The following is a 14,488-nucleotide window of genomic DNA, read 5'->3' on the forward strand; positions in this document are numbered from 1 at the left end:
ACAAATCAGCCTTGCTGGGACACTTCGGCTTGAGCTAAGCGCTAACATTGACATGTTAATTAGCTAATTGCTCCTGGGAATCACCAACAACCCCACCCACAGCAGGACCGGGATGCAAAATAGACCAGTGGGCTCATGGGAGGGGGTTTTGGGGGTGAAAACAGCCCTAAATGGAAGGCTGGGCAGAGTGGAGGGGGCTGGATGGGTGCGCTGGTTGGGGAAAAGGGAATTACATCCCTGGTCTGTGTCTGAGCTGTCACCATAACCTGCAGGGGACCGGCTGGGACAGCGACGCGGGGGGACAGCGAGGGGTGGGACACGCGTGGCGGTCCCAGCCTGGCGACACTGCCCCACTCCACGGGGACACCGAGGCTCTTCCCCAACCTTTGCCAGCGGCTGCCTGAGCCTGAGCTGAGCCCGAGCCTGGCCGAGGGGCGGTAGGGCCCGGCCCGGTTCGCCCCCGCTCCCCGGGGAGGCGAGAAGGGGGCCCGGCAGCCGCCCCCCGCCACCGCCGTGGGCAGCGGCAGGATGTGCTGTCCCTCCCCTGCACTTCCCAGCGAGCACTTTACATAACTTCTGCTGCTTAGTCACAGCTTCGACTCTTTTTTTTTTTTTCCTTCTTTCCCTTTCCCTTTTTTTTTTTTTTTTTGGAGCGATTTTCTCAGCCGCATCAGAGCGCGAGTCATTTCGGCAAGGGAAGTCCCTTCCTTTCTTCCGTTCCCTTGGTAACTGCACAAATTTGCTCTTCAAATGATTCATGACCGGGGTGCTGTAGGAGTTCCCTCCTCCGACACAAATCGCTCCCACACAACCACACATGCCCGATTAATCATTGATCGGTGGCTCTTCTGCAAGGTCCGCCCGGCCACGGCGCTCCTCAGGTCCCTGCGTGCTCACAGCTGTCCCCAAATAGGAAGAAATCCCATCCCCGGATAGGTTTTCCAGGCTGTAAATGAAATATTCCCGTGGTAGTGGGATGGGCTGGTGGCAGGAGGCAGCGATGGGATTGGAGCTCAGCGCTGCTGGTGGTGATGGATAAACCTTCCCTCAACTCGCAACTGATCTGAGTTTTAACTCCGTCCCAAACTTCCTCAGATTAAACAGAGTGAAAACTGAAAAGGCAGAGGGTCACCCCCTCACCGTCACCGTGGTGGAGGGATTGAGCCCAACAGCAGAAAAAAAAGCCAGAAAAGAGCTAGAAAAACACCAGAAAAGTCATTTTTGTAGCTCTGGTAAGCAAAATGCCACAAGGCCGAGCATCATCCCAGGGCCACGGTGCTCCTCACACACCTGGACCTGCAGGGAACAGCTTGGGGTGGAAGCTGAGGTGTTCTAGCCAGGAATACCTCAGCTAGAAAATCAAATTAATCTGTGAAATCTCTCCCTGCCGTTTTTTTTCTTTGATAGGTTTTATCTGATTTATTCTCTCCTCGTTAAGAGGAGCTAATTAACAAACCATCGTTTAAATAAACAGCAGCCAGAGTGTTTGTAACCTTGGCTTTATTGAATTGTGACAAATTAGTGGCCTCTGCGTGTTAAATGAAACAGAAGCATCAAGGGAAAAAAGACCCTGAATTCCCACCTGGATAACGATCCTTGCTGTGGACAAGGAGCAGAGGGAGCAACTCTTGGCCAGTGTGGGAAAATCCCAAATAACCCCAAAACCTGGCAGGTTTTTGGGTGTTGAACACTTCAGCGCTGCTGAATTCACCCTGAATTTCCCCCTCGGGAACGGGAACGGCAGGGTTGGGATCAGCTGTGGGATGAGGATGGGCTCTGGATAAATCTGAGCAGCCCCGGGAGCCTCTCGGAGCCATCATTAACACCCCTTCATCACGGTTATTAGGATTATTTAGGATAATAATCCTAAAAGGCACCTAAAAGGCTCCAATGGAAGGAGCAGCATTCCCAAGGGATGCGTGTCCCAGGCCAGCCCTACCCTCCCTCCCAGAAGGAAGGGAGATTTTGGGATGCTTCCCCCCTTTTTCCTACACCCCAAAGGGTGCAACCAACACTCTCCATCCTCCCTGTCCCTGCTGCATCCGGGATGGCCATTCCCAAAATTCAGCAGAGCCATTGCTGGGCCTGTGGGAATTGCCCAGTGCCACTCTCTGCAGGGGCTTTGGGGGTGCAATTACCTGGGAGCGTTAATTACACTCCAAGTGAGCACAAAGCCAGTGCGGGGTGGGAATGTTTCTGGGATTTGCAGGGATGCAGCAGTGGGATTAACCCTGGCACCCCAGGACATAAATTCCCTCAGGACAGAGCACCCCGGCACTGATGGAATGATGGAATTGTTTGGGTTGGAAAAACCCTCTGAGATCATCGAGTCCAACCAACCCCCCAGCACCAAACCATGTCCCCAAGTGCCACATCCACATGGCTTTAAAATCCCTGCTGGAACAGTGACCCCACCGCTGCCCTTGGCTGGAGAACCTCCACAGGGAAGAAATCTTCCCAATATCCGACCTAAACCTCTCCTGGCACAACTTCTGTCGTGTCATTTGATACCTGGGAGAAGAAACTGATCCGTGCCAGCCCAAAACCTCCTTCCAGGCACAGAATCTCTTTCCAAACATCTCTCAGGAGGAGAAATTCATGGAATCAGGAATGGTTTGGGTGGGAAGGGACCTGAAATCTCATCCAATTACATCAGCAGGGACAACTTCCACTGGCCCAGGTTGCTCCAAATCCTGTCCAGCCTAACCTTGGACACTTCCAGGGACCCAAGGGCAGCCACATCTTCTCTGAGAAACCCATCCCAAGGCCTCACAGGGAAGAATTCCTTCCACAGGAGCTTGGAGAGCAAAGAAAACTTCCCCCTGAGCTGCACTTTCTCTACTGATTTTGGGTTTTTTTTTTCCTTTTTTTATTTTTTCTAATTTCTTTTATTAATAAAGGCTTCATTAATGAGCAGCGACAGAAACTCACACCAGGGAACTGAGTATTCCGAGGAGCCGAGTCATCAATTAAACCAACATTTCCCTCTGTTCTTTCCCTTTCAAACCCTCGGTTTCATCACCAAAAAGCAGAGTCGAGAGGGCTCCAGCGAGGAGGAACAATAGCAGGGCACCAACTCCTACATCTGCCCCTTCTCCCCCGCAGCGAGGAGGGATCAGCGATCCCACAATTCCATGGATCTCTGGGAATCGTGGATGCTGCATGGCACAGGCAAGGAAAACTGCCCCAACAGCTCCAAAACGTGGCACCCCCCTGTCTGCAGGGTACCAAAACCTGATTTTTTTACCCGCCTTGCACCAATTAATGATGAAAAATCGTTCCTCGCCCTGACTTTTTTCTCCTGCTGGGATGTTGAATGCACCTGGACCACGAGTGCTGGGCAAAAGTGTCCCCAAGGTGTCCCTACAACTCTTCACCCAGCAGCAGTGAGCAATTACCAGCTGATCTCTCTGATTTTTGATAAATCCAGCATTCCAGAGAAGCTGGAACCTCATTCCATGTGCGACAGGGGAAAAGTTTCCCGCGGAGCACACGTCCCTTTGGGATGGGGACAGGTTCAGGGGACAGGGCCATGGGCGCAGCGAGCAGCCCGTGCCCTGCAGCTCCATTTCCATCCTTCCCTCGTGCAAAAAACCCATAATTTTTAAGGTTAATAAAGCCCTTGTTTGCTTAAGACAGCAAACCTGTTTCTATGGTGACACTTGCAACCCGGAGCCTGTTTATCAACGGCGACGCCGCGCGCGGGGACGACACCGCGGGGAAGGCCAGCGGCGCTGCCAGGACCTCTGGGGACAGCGGTGCCACCATCCCTTGGCACCCAAACACACCAGTGCCCGTCCGTGGGATCCCCGCTCTGCCCCACGGAGCCACCGGAGCGGTTGGAGCAGCGGGAGAAGCTCCCACAGTGGGGGGAAGACGAGGTGCGCCATGGGTGGGAATGGTTCTCCTTCAAAACCATTGAAGGAGACTTCAAACCACCTCCCCATCCGACCCCAGGGCTGCCCGGGCAGCTCCGTGCCTCAGTTTCCCCAGCGGCCTGGCTGGGACGGGGTCGGTGGCCGATGCCAGCGGCAGCAGAGCCCGGCGGGTCCCGCTCGGTTCCATCCTGGCGCAGGATTTCTCCCGGCTGGCAGAACCCGTTTCCATAACGACTTTCTGTTACAAACATATTTTGATAAAAATAAAGTTAAAGCGGCGAGGCTTTAGTGGAGTACAAATTTGCTGCTCTCGCCCTCCCCCTTCCTCCTCCCCGAGGAGGGGGAATAAAGACGGAAAGCTTTCCATTTGAAGGGCAGTATTTTCTCCCTTCTTTTGCTTTCCCCACTGAATACAAAATGGAAAACCTTGTTTACCGGAGATTCGCTGTAAACCGGTTCCGACTCTGCCTGGTTACCTGATGCTCTACAGTATGTACAGGATAATGTGATAAATTCATTTCCAATTCACTGCATTATCCTTTGAATATTTTAATGACTCATTGAATGGAGTAAAAAAAAAAAAGAGAGAGAAAAAAAAGCTATTTCAAATGAACAATTATGCTGCATTAGAGTAAAGGCTGATTATATTTAAACACTGCTTCCATGGATAACGGGACATATCGACCTCCGCCTATAAGAGCTAATTTGGCTCTTATCTCTAAATAATTTTACACTGCAAATTACCATGAAAACCTAAAGGGCTTTAAAAACATTCATCAAAAGATATTATTCCACTTTGTAGCAACATTTTTATTTAAATTATTTTGAATAGGAGTGAAAGCATCTCTCTGTTTGACAATCGGAGCGGCGACGGAGCAGCGGCTGATAAGGAGCGGCGAGCGGCGCCGAGGGGATGGGATGGTTCCATCCCAAAAACCCAACTGGGAGAGCAAATCCCGAGCCAAACCCCAAAGCTGGTGGCGTGCCAAAGAACTGCAGCGCCCAGGAGTGGCATTTGGCACTGCCAGAGCTGCTTCCCTCCAAACTGGGGGATGGCAAAGCCTCAGTGATGCTGGAGGGACGCCAGAGCGACACGCAAGTGATGCTGGGGTGACACCCAAGGGATGCAGGGGTGACACCCAAGGGATGCTGGGGTGACACCCAAGGGATGCTGGGGTGACACCCAAGGGATGCTGGGGTGACACCCAAGGGATGTCTGAGTGACACCCAAGGGATGCAGGGGTGACACCCAAGGGATGCAGGGTGACACCCAAGGGATGCAGGGGTGACACTCAAGGGATGCTGGGGTGACACCCAAGGGATGCAGGGGTGACACCCAAGGGATGCTGGACTGACACCCAAGGGATGCTGGGGTGACACCCAAGGGATGCTGGGTTGGTACCCAAGTGATGTTGGGTGATGCTGTGGTGACACTGGGGTGGTACCCAAGCACTGCTGGGTGATACTGGGGTGGCACTGGGTGATACTGGGTGACACTGGGTGGTACCGGGGTGATGTTGGGTGACACTGGGGTGGTACCAAGCACTGCTGGGTGACACTGGGGTGATACTGGGTGGTACTGGGGTGATGCTGGCTCAGTGCTGGGGTGACACTGGACGACACTGGGGTGACACTGGGTGATACTGGGGTGACACTGGGCGATACCGGGGTGACACTGGGTTGTACCGGGGTGATGTTGGGTGATACTGGGGTGGTACCAAGCACTGCTGAACGATACTGGGGTGACACTGGGTGGTACCAAGCACTGCTGGGTGATACTGGGGTGACACTGGGTGATACTGGGGCAATGTCGGGTGACACTGAGTGGTACCAAGCACTGCTGGGTGACACTGGGTGGTACAGGGGTGAAGCTGACTCAGTGCTGGGGTGACACTGGGCGGCACTGGGGTGACACTGGGTGGTACTGGGGCAACATTGGGTGACACTGAGTGGTACCAAGCACTGCTGGGTGACACTGGGTGATATTGGGGTGACACTGGGCGGTACCAGGGTGATGCTGGCTCAGTGCTGGGGTGACACTGGGGTGGTACCAAGCAGTCCTGGGTGACACTGGGCAGTACTGGGGTGATGCTGGCTCAGTGCTGGGGTGACACTGGGCTGCACTGGGGTGACACCAGGGCACCAGCGGGCACGGGGGCTCTGCCAGCCCCCCGGCACGGCACCGGCCGCCCCATCCCTCCCGGAGAAAGGCACTTGCGAGCCCCTCTGTGCACCAAAGCAGCAGAAGGTGTCATGGAAAGCCTACACGGTTATTTTAGAGGCAGTGTGCAAATAAGGCTGTCAGCTGAAGCTCCTCGGAGCCAAGACTTCCACATCCCCCCGAGGATCTGCATCACAACCAGACACCATGTGGCTGAGCCCGCCGGCTCTGCACCCCCATTTGGGGCTGGGGGATTGGGGAAAATCCCCCCAAACACACCAGGACCCCTCCACTGCACCCCCCAGCCACGGCGACCCAGCTGAGGGGGTTTGCTCCCCGTGCCCTCATGGGGTGGGGATGATTTTTTGGTGGTGTCTCGTGGATTTGGGGGGATTTATACGCGTTTCTGTGTGTGTAGAGATACATATACACACACCCACGGGAGATAGAGGGGATATATTTATCCCATCATTATAAGGATCGTATCAATATATAGGTTTTATATAGAATATTGCACGGAATCAGTGAATGTCTCACGTTGGAAGGGACCATCAAGAGCACCGAGGCCAAATCCCTGCTTGGGTATGTGTGTTTATATTTATAAATGTATTTATCTCGTGATAATAAAGCTTAAGGAATTGTTAGGGCTGGGATCCACCCCATCCCTGGCAGATAGGGAAAAACCTTTTCCTTCCCAAAAATCTCCTTTTTTCCCACCCTCTTTCATGGCCTAACACAGAATTGTTGACCTTAGAGATCACAAATGGCATCACTCAAACGCCAGGGGAAAAAAATCCCACCTTCCATTTGTGCTGGAGGTTTGAATCCCGCATTTCCCTTCTTTGCTTAAAGGATTTTACACTCCAAAAATAAAAATAAAAAAAAAAAAAAAGAAAACCACAATAATTAGCAAGAGGGAACGGCTCCGAAGGATCTGTGTACAGAAGGAAACACAGGAGCTTGGGCTCCTTTGCGTTTGGTAAATATTAAAATTAATGAGAGACTTTCAGGACCCTGTTGTTAGAAATGCAGAAGGGTTTCTGTGAAGGATAAAAACACAAAAACAACACAAAAAAAAAATCCCAAGCCCTGTATACAAATTCCTGCAATTATTCCCGATGCTTCCTATTTTCCAGCCAATTACGGAATTCATGGAAAGTATTAATATCCTGTTTTAATTTGCTTAATATGCCCATTAACAATAAAAAGTCAAATTAAGGTATCTGTAGAAAGAGCCCTCAGCAGTAATTTCAGAGAATAATAGAGGAGAACGACGCGATATTTCTTGTTAAATGCACGCTGCAAATTAATTGATATCTTAATTAGGCTTTAGTACCCAGATTATCAGTTAGATTGATTTAGGGCTGCAACATCTAATTTTTTGAACACATAAAAACAAGCAGGAGGGGGAAAAAAAAACTGCTTTTCCAAAATATTTCTGGGAGCAAAGCTTCGACACACCGGGAGAGGGGAAGGACTCATCCCATGGACACAATGCTGGGAAGCGCCACAATTCATCCCAAACTCATTTCCCCCCTTGTTTCCTCACTGAATTCAAACCATTTTTAATAAAAATAAAAACCTTAAAAACGAGAAAAGTAATCGAGATTTCCACCAAACCCACTCTTTTTAAGCTCAAAACCCAACCAGCAGCAGGAGCTGTTTGGAAGGACGCGTTGTCTCCGCGGAGAAAACCGGTGGTGGGGAATTGGCAAAGTGTTTTTTTGGGTTTTTTTTTTCCAGCATTTCCTTAGGAGAAGGAGGGAAAAACAAAAAAAATCCAACAAAAAACCCCAAAAACCCAAGCAGCAATATTTTTGGACCAGCCTGGCTCTTTATAGCCTGAGGAAGCACTTCTCTACCTACACGCCCAGCAGCATTTACATTTCTCTGGCAAACACTCGTCCTCCCCTCCGGGGTTTCACCAGGAGGAGTTTGCATCCCATGGGAATCCAGCCCTCCACGGGTGCTGGGGAAGGAGCCACGGACCCACCAGGATGTCACGGACCACCAGGATGTCATGGAACCACCAGGATATGTCATGGAACCACCAGGATGTCACGGACCCACCAGGATGTCATGGACCCATAAGGATATGTCACGGACCCACCAGGATGTCATGGAACCACCAGGATGTCACAGACCCACCAGGATGTCATGGACCCACCAGGATGTCACGGATACCACCAGGATGTCATGGATCCACTAGGATATTTCATGGACCCACCAGGATGTCATGGACCCACCAGGATATATCATGGACCCACCAGGATATGTCATGCAACGACCAGGATATGTCACGGAACCACCAGGATGTCACGGACCACCAGGATTCATTGACCCACCAGGATGTCATGGATCCACCAGGATGTCACGGAACCACCAGGATGTCATGGACACACCAGGATATGTCATGGAACCACCAGGATATGTCATGGACCAGCCAGGATGTCACAGACCCACCAGGATGTCATGGACCCACCAGGATGTCATGGACCCACCAGGATTCATGGACCTGCCAGGATGTCACGGACCCACCAGGATGTCATGGACCCACCAGGATTCATGGACCTGCCAGGATGTCACGGACCCACCAGGATGTCATGGAACCACCAGGATGTCACGGACTCACCAGGATGTCGGTGACCAGCCAGTGTCTCCAGAAACGGTGCAGGGGTTTGGCTCTGTTGGGAGCGTCGGGGTCCACCATCACCAGGACGTATTTCTTGTTCTGCAAAAGAGGAGAGGCGGATGCTCAAAAAGCCCCAAATCCACATTTTTCCACTCTTTCCCAGCAGGAGCACTCTGGTATCACCCAGAGGTGAGCAAGGAATGGGCACCAAGGGATGCCACAAACCCACTGAGGATGATCGTCCTTTGTACTTTTCTTTCTTTTTTCTTTTATAATAATATAATAATAATAACAATAACAACTTAATAAAGTTTTTTCCTTTATTATTAAGCTTTAACCTACTTTATTCTCAATCACATTTCACAACATTCAATTAAAAGATTACATTTTCATAAAGACACTAACATTATACCAGTATCAAACCATAACAGTGATTTAATCCCAAACTTTTCCAGAGGAAAAATGTAGGTTTTGCCTCCTCCAAAGAAAAGGCATCAAGGAGAATTCCCTCTGCTTCCCACCACATCCCATGAGGCACGGGATTGCAGCTGCTCTGGTATTTTTGGGGATTCAGACTTGGTTTGGAACAAGCTGTGGGGAGCCAAACTCTACCCCAAACATCCCAAAATAGCCAAAAGGTGTTCCCGGGATGCTGCAAAAAAACCAAAAGATGTTCCCTGGGGGTCAGGTACCTCTCCTGGGTGATGGAATTGGGCAAAGAGGGCTGGGATTTATGGATCACACTGGTTTAACCTCCAGGAAACCCTCACAGCCCACCCCAGGTCCCCACTGAGGGTACCCAGCACCCAAAGGTGCCACCAGCACAGAGCCCACGCGGATATTTTGGTCCGCTGAGGACGGAGCTGGGTTGGAAGTGACCTCTGGAGGGAAAACCTGCTGATCTCCAGGGATTTGGCAGGACCTCAGGCAGCAGATTATCCCGCAAGCACGCGGATTACGGGATCTATATCCGAATAAAACCTCCAGGTGCGTCTGTCAGGGCGGCAGCGGTGCCACGCTCCGCTCCAGCCGCCCCAGGGGCTGGGCTGTGACAAACAGCCCTGGGATTTGGGATTCAGCCCTGCAATTCCCACTGGAATTCTCTGGAGCTCTGTCCCCTGCCGTGTGACGCCGGGCAGGGATTGGCACAGCGAGGTTCCTGGGGTTTACTCAATATTTTTGCTCTGTTTGCCAACCTCTGGTTGGGGTAAAGAGGCAAAAACCCCCTGGGCTGTTACCAAAACCTGTGCCCCCCTCCCTTGGCATCCCACATCCTCATAAACCTCTTGAAGACCCCACCTCCACAGGGAGCGCCATTTTTAACCCGAAAATGTTGATTTTAACCTCTTTATCTTGCAATAGTCACAGAGAAAATCCCAAACTCTCCCAAAGCGCCCCGCCCGGGAGCGCCGCTGCCCGGTGCCGTAAATCCCAGCCTGGCATCATCCAGGGTGGGGGAATTACATGGAATCTGCAGATGTGAGCGTGGGAAAGGGGCTGTGCTGGTGTCACCATGTGAGGCTGAAGGTCAGGACCTCGAGGCTGAGCCACCACCACCATCCCCACCATGCTCCCAGCTGCAGCCGGCTGAAAAAAAAACCAAAAAACAAAAAAAAAAAACCAACCAAAAAAAAAAAAGGGAAGAAGCAGCAAAATTCCTTAACAGCGCCGAAATCAGCGTTTAATAGGAAGGAAGAGGAGGAGGAGGAGGGGAGGGGGAGAAGAAGCCCGACAACCCAAAAACCCTACGCTGGAAGTGTGAAGGAATTTGAGCTCTAACTTTGGGGAGGGTGCGGAGCCGAGCTCGGCGTTTCTGAATCTCTCGGCTCCGCTCGGAGCCCAGCTGGTGGGAACAGAACGTGTAGTCATGGGACTGTCATCGTGTGCTGTCCAGGTTAACATGTAGCATTTCTATTACTATTAACAGACTTTCTGCTCCTCACTCCATCTGTTCTTCGAAATAATTGCAGTTGTACAGACCATGCCTTCGCTCCAGGCAGGCTCTGGGGAGAGGATAGTGTTTTTATGCAAAAAAAAAAAAAAAAATTATTAAAAAAATAAAAAAAATGGGGAGGGAAAAAAAAAAAGTGTTAAAAAATAACAGCAAACACGAGAATAGAGTGCAAGTGAAGCTAACAGCAGGCTTGGAATTGGGGACAGATTGTGGCCTAGAAAGGTGACAGCGCACGCGGCCGGGGGCCTGCAGGGCCAGACCCCGCTGGGGACAGGAGCTGGGGTCAGCGCCCTGAGCCGGGCTGGCCCTGGGGGATTTTTCTCTCTCCTCACCTGCCGGCCACCCTAAGAGCCACAATCCCTCACCTTCCACCTAAAGATAGCAAAGCCCTCCGCGAGCCGAGTTAATCCGGGCTGCTCATCCCGAGGCTGCAGCAGCCCCCCAAAGCCACCCCAAACCCCCTGTGCGACGTCCCTGGGGATGCCAGCCACCCCAAACATCGGGGGGATGTTTTTGAACTGCTTGCAAACAGCAGAGCAGCCCGAGTGTGGTGATTTTGGGGGGTTTTTGATGCTGAAATCCCTCCTCGACACAGGCTAACAGCATTAGCTGCTGTCAGGGCTGCAGACGGGAGCCAGCCCCGAGTGACTCGGGAGCTGCTCGGCTTTGCAAGCATGAGCCAGCCCCAGGGATTTGGGGAGAGGAGGAAAAGTGGCTTTAGATCAGAAAATTCCTCCGGTGCACAAGAACAGGAGGCATCTTGCTGTGCAAAGGGAAGGGAGGAAGGGAGAAAGGGAAGAAAAAGCAGCTTTGTGGTGCTGCGGATGTAAATTTGGGCAAAAAAGCAGCCCCAAAGTTTTGTCACTCATTCCTGCTTGGCCCAGGACAAGGAGAGGCTGCTGGAGTGCAGGACCCAGAGTGTGGAATCCTGGAATGGTTTGGGTGGGAAGAGAACTTGAATTCCATCCAGTTCCACCGCCTGGACAGGGACACCTCCCACTGTCCCAGGATGCTCCAAGCTGCCCTTGGGCACTTCCAGAGATCCAGGGGCAGCCACAATTCCTCTGGGAATTCCATCCCAGCCCCTCCCCACCCTCCCATGCAGAAATTCCTTCCTGATATCCCATCTCTCTGGCAGTGGGAGCCACACCCTGTGTCCTGTTCCTCCATCCCTTGTCCCCAGCCCCTCTCCAGCTCTCCTGGATCATTTTTAGGCCTTGGAAGGGGCTCTGAGCTGTCCCTGGAGCCAGGCTGATGTGTGACACCAACTGGGTCACCCTTCCCTGCTCACACACCCGAGGACACTTTAAAATCAACATTTAACCACTGACAGGAGCTGCTGCCTTCCCGAGGACTCAAACCCAGCTGCACCACCCAGCTTTGCCCCCACATCCCTGGGAAGGGCCGTCCTTGCCCTGCTCCTCCACCCCACACGGAGCCGAGCAGCAGAGCTGGTGGCAGGTGACAGAGCCCTGCATTCCGTGTTTTCCCTGCTAATTGTTTCTAGAGGGGAAGCAGCAGTGAAATATCCACTTATTCCTGCAGAAAGCATTAGCTGCTCCAATTAGGCACAGGTTTAGGAAAGTCGCTCCGAGCAGGCAGCGACTTTTCCAAGAGGCAGGCAGGCAGGAGAGGGATTTTGTGCGCTGGAGATACACATGGAGCTCAACAGATCCCGCGGAGCCGGGGCTGCACAGGAATTAAAGACTTATCCAAATGAAAGCAAATAGGGTGTTAAGCGACACACATGTAGAGCGAGCGGTTTCCTTGGAAACCAGCGCACATGGAAGCAGCACACATGCAGTGCTCCGGCGTTTTCGGCAGCGCCGGGGCGGCCCCGGAGCTCTGCCCTGCCAGGGATACCCGGCTTGGGTTGGGCATGGAGCTGGATGAGCCCCGGGGTGTCCGTGTTGGTGTGTCCAACCCGTTGGCATCCGTTTATCCGGGGCATGGAGGAAAAATGGATTAAAATGTGCTTTATTCTGTGAGGGGGAGATGGATGGTGGCCAGATTTGCTGTAGGAATTCCATCCCAAAATTGGGCCAAACCCCAGCCAGGCCCAGCCAGGCCCAGCATGGGGAATGAACGGGTTTGGATGGATCCAGTCTGGATCCTCCCAGCTCACCCATCCCTGTGCACACCCGCAGCACAGGATGTTCCCTGCACCAGCCCCTCGGCACTCAAGGAATGAGGTGAAATTTCCAGCTGCCCCATTGCCACCACATCCTTGACAGCTCCTAAGGAATTTCCCTGGGTGCTGAAGGAAATCACAGAAATCACAGACAGGTTGTGATGGTATCTGAGCCAAAAAACCTTTCACCTCCCCGGGAGCTGCAGCCTGGCATTGCCCCAGCCTGGATTATCCTGCTGTGAAGGATTTTGGTGGCACGAGATGATCCAGGCTGGTCCCACCGGTGTGGAGATGGGACGGGGGATGGAGCCAGGGAAGAGCTGGGTTGATGCAGTTACAAACCAAAAAACCTCAATCTACCCCAAAACCACCTTCCAGAGCAGGGCAGGGGCTCCTGGCTGGGCAGGGAGCTGGGAAACATCATCAGCTCTCTTCAGGGATGCTTGGGGGGTCCAGCTCACGTCCCACCAGTGCAGGAGTCGGAGGTGGAAGCGCCGCCAGCACCAGCTGAGATTTGAGATCAATCTGGGCTTTTTTCTTGGCTTGTCCCCAGTACTAAAAAGTTTCTATAACAGGCACCGGCTTCACAATTCTGCTGCTGCTGCCTCGCCAGAGAGAAATTCCAGCTCCTTCCTCGGCGGCAAAGGAATTGTTTGGGACCGAGTTGTGTTGTGGCTTGGGGAAGGAGCTGCTGAGAGCCGCAGGATTCCACCTCCTCCTTTTCCACCTGCACCTCGCCACTTCCATGGGCAAAAAAAAATAGGTCAGCAAAATTAACCCTGCTCCGCAGGACTTGCCCAAGGGGACAAGTGGCACCGGCTGAAGGCTTGACCCAACTCTCCCAGGCCTGGCTCCCGCTGCAGAAGGGAACTTCATTGAATTTCCAGCTGCAACTCTCCCCATCGCTCTGCTCTCCCTTGGGGCTCCTTCACCGGCCAAATATTTATGCAGCCTAATGTCCTAATGAGGATTGATTCATCCAGGATGGTTAAGGAGTGTGTGCGAAAGGTCTGTTCCCAGATTGAGGGCTTGGGGTGCTTTAAGGAATGGATTATTTGCTCTGAAAGAACAGTTTGTTTTGCCTTATAGCAGCAATGAAACAGCTGTGGGGTATTACACACCCAACACAAGCAGGCAGAAAGTGGGATAAGCATTCCAAAGGGTCCCTGGTGCTAGAAATGCAGGTGTGGGTGCCTCTGAAGCACTTTTGGGGAGGGAGGGGAGCAACAGGCTGTTTTCCTCAATCAGACACCCCACTGTGGTTCTGCTTTGGGTTCCTCAAATCGAGGGGATTCCACCAAAATCCTCAAGGGGAAAACACCGGGGAATGGGGCCACACGTCCCAAATCCAGGGACAGGGAGGGAATCAGCACCCCGAGAGGCGCCCGCTGCAGCTGCCGAGCTGCCAGCGCCGTGCCCCCCTTTTGCCCAGGAGCTGTTTATCACCACTCAGCCTAATGAGCACCACGCACTCGTCCCCGGGCTGGGGACACCGCGGCCGGGACGGGCTCGGGAAGCGACACGGAGACATCTCCCGAGTGGATGTGAGGAGGAGGAGGAGGAGGAGGAGGCGGCCAGCGGCCGCGGTGGCAGAGCGCAGCCTTCCAGCCCAATTACTATCACGCGGGGGGACACATGGATTGGTGACATTTGACATTTTCTACACAATATTTTGATGCAGAATGGCACCTCCGTCACAAATTATTTTGCAAAACTTGGCTTGGGTTCTGAT

At 52.6% G+C, this 14,488-nt stretch overlaps 1 protein-coding gene across 1 annotated transcript in view; it reads right to left on the reverse strand.

The window, feature by feature from the left end:
* PEBP4 (phosphatidylethanolamine binding protein 4) overlaps positions 1–14,488 on the reverse strand; it is an 84,235-nt gene that overhangs the window by 33,910 nt on the left and 35,837 nt on the right. Inside the window, exon 5 of the mRNA XM_030289779.4 lies at positions 8,672–8,770. Coding sequence (XP_030145639.4) covers positions 8,672–8,770 — 99 coding nt within the window. The remainder of the gene's footprint in view (positions 1–8,671; positions 8,771–14,488) is intronic.

The sequence above is a fragment of the Taeniopygia guttata genome, chromosome 22 (genome assembly GCF_048771995.1).
Source record: "Taeniopygia guttata chromosome 22, bTaeGut7.mat, whole genome shotgun sequence".
NCBI lineage: Eukaryota > Metazoa > Chordata > Aves > Passeriformes > Estrildidae > Taeniopygia > Taeniopygia guttata.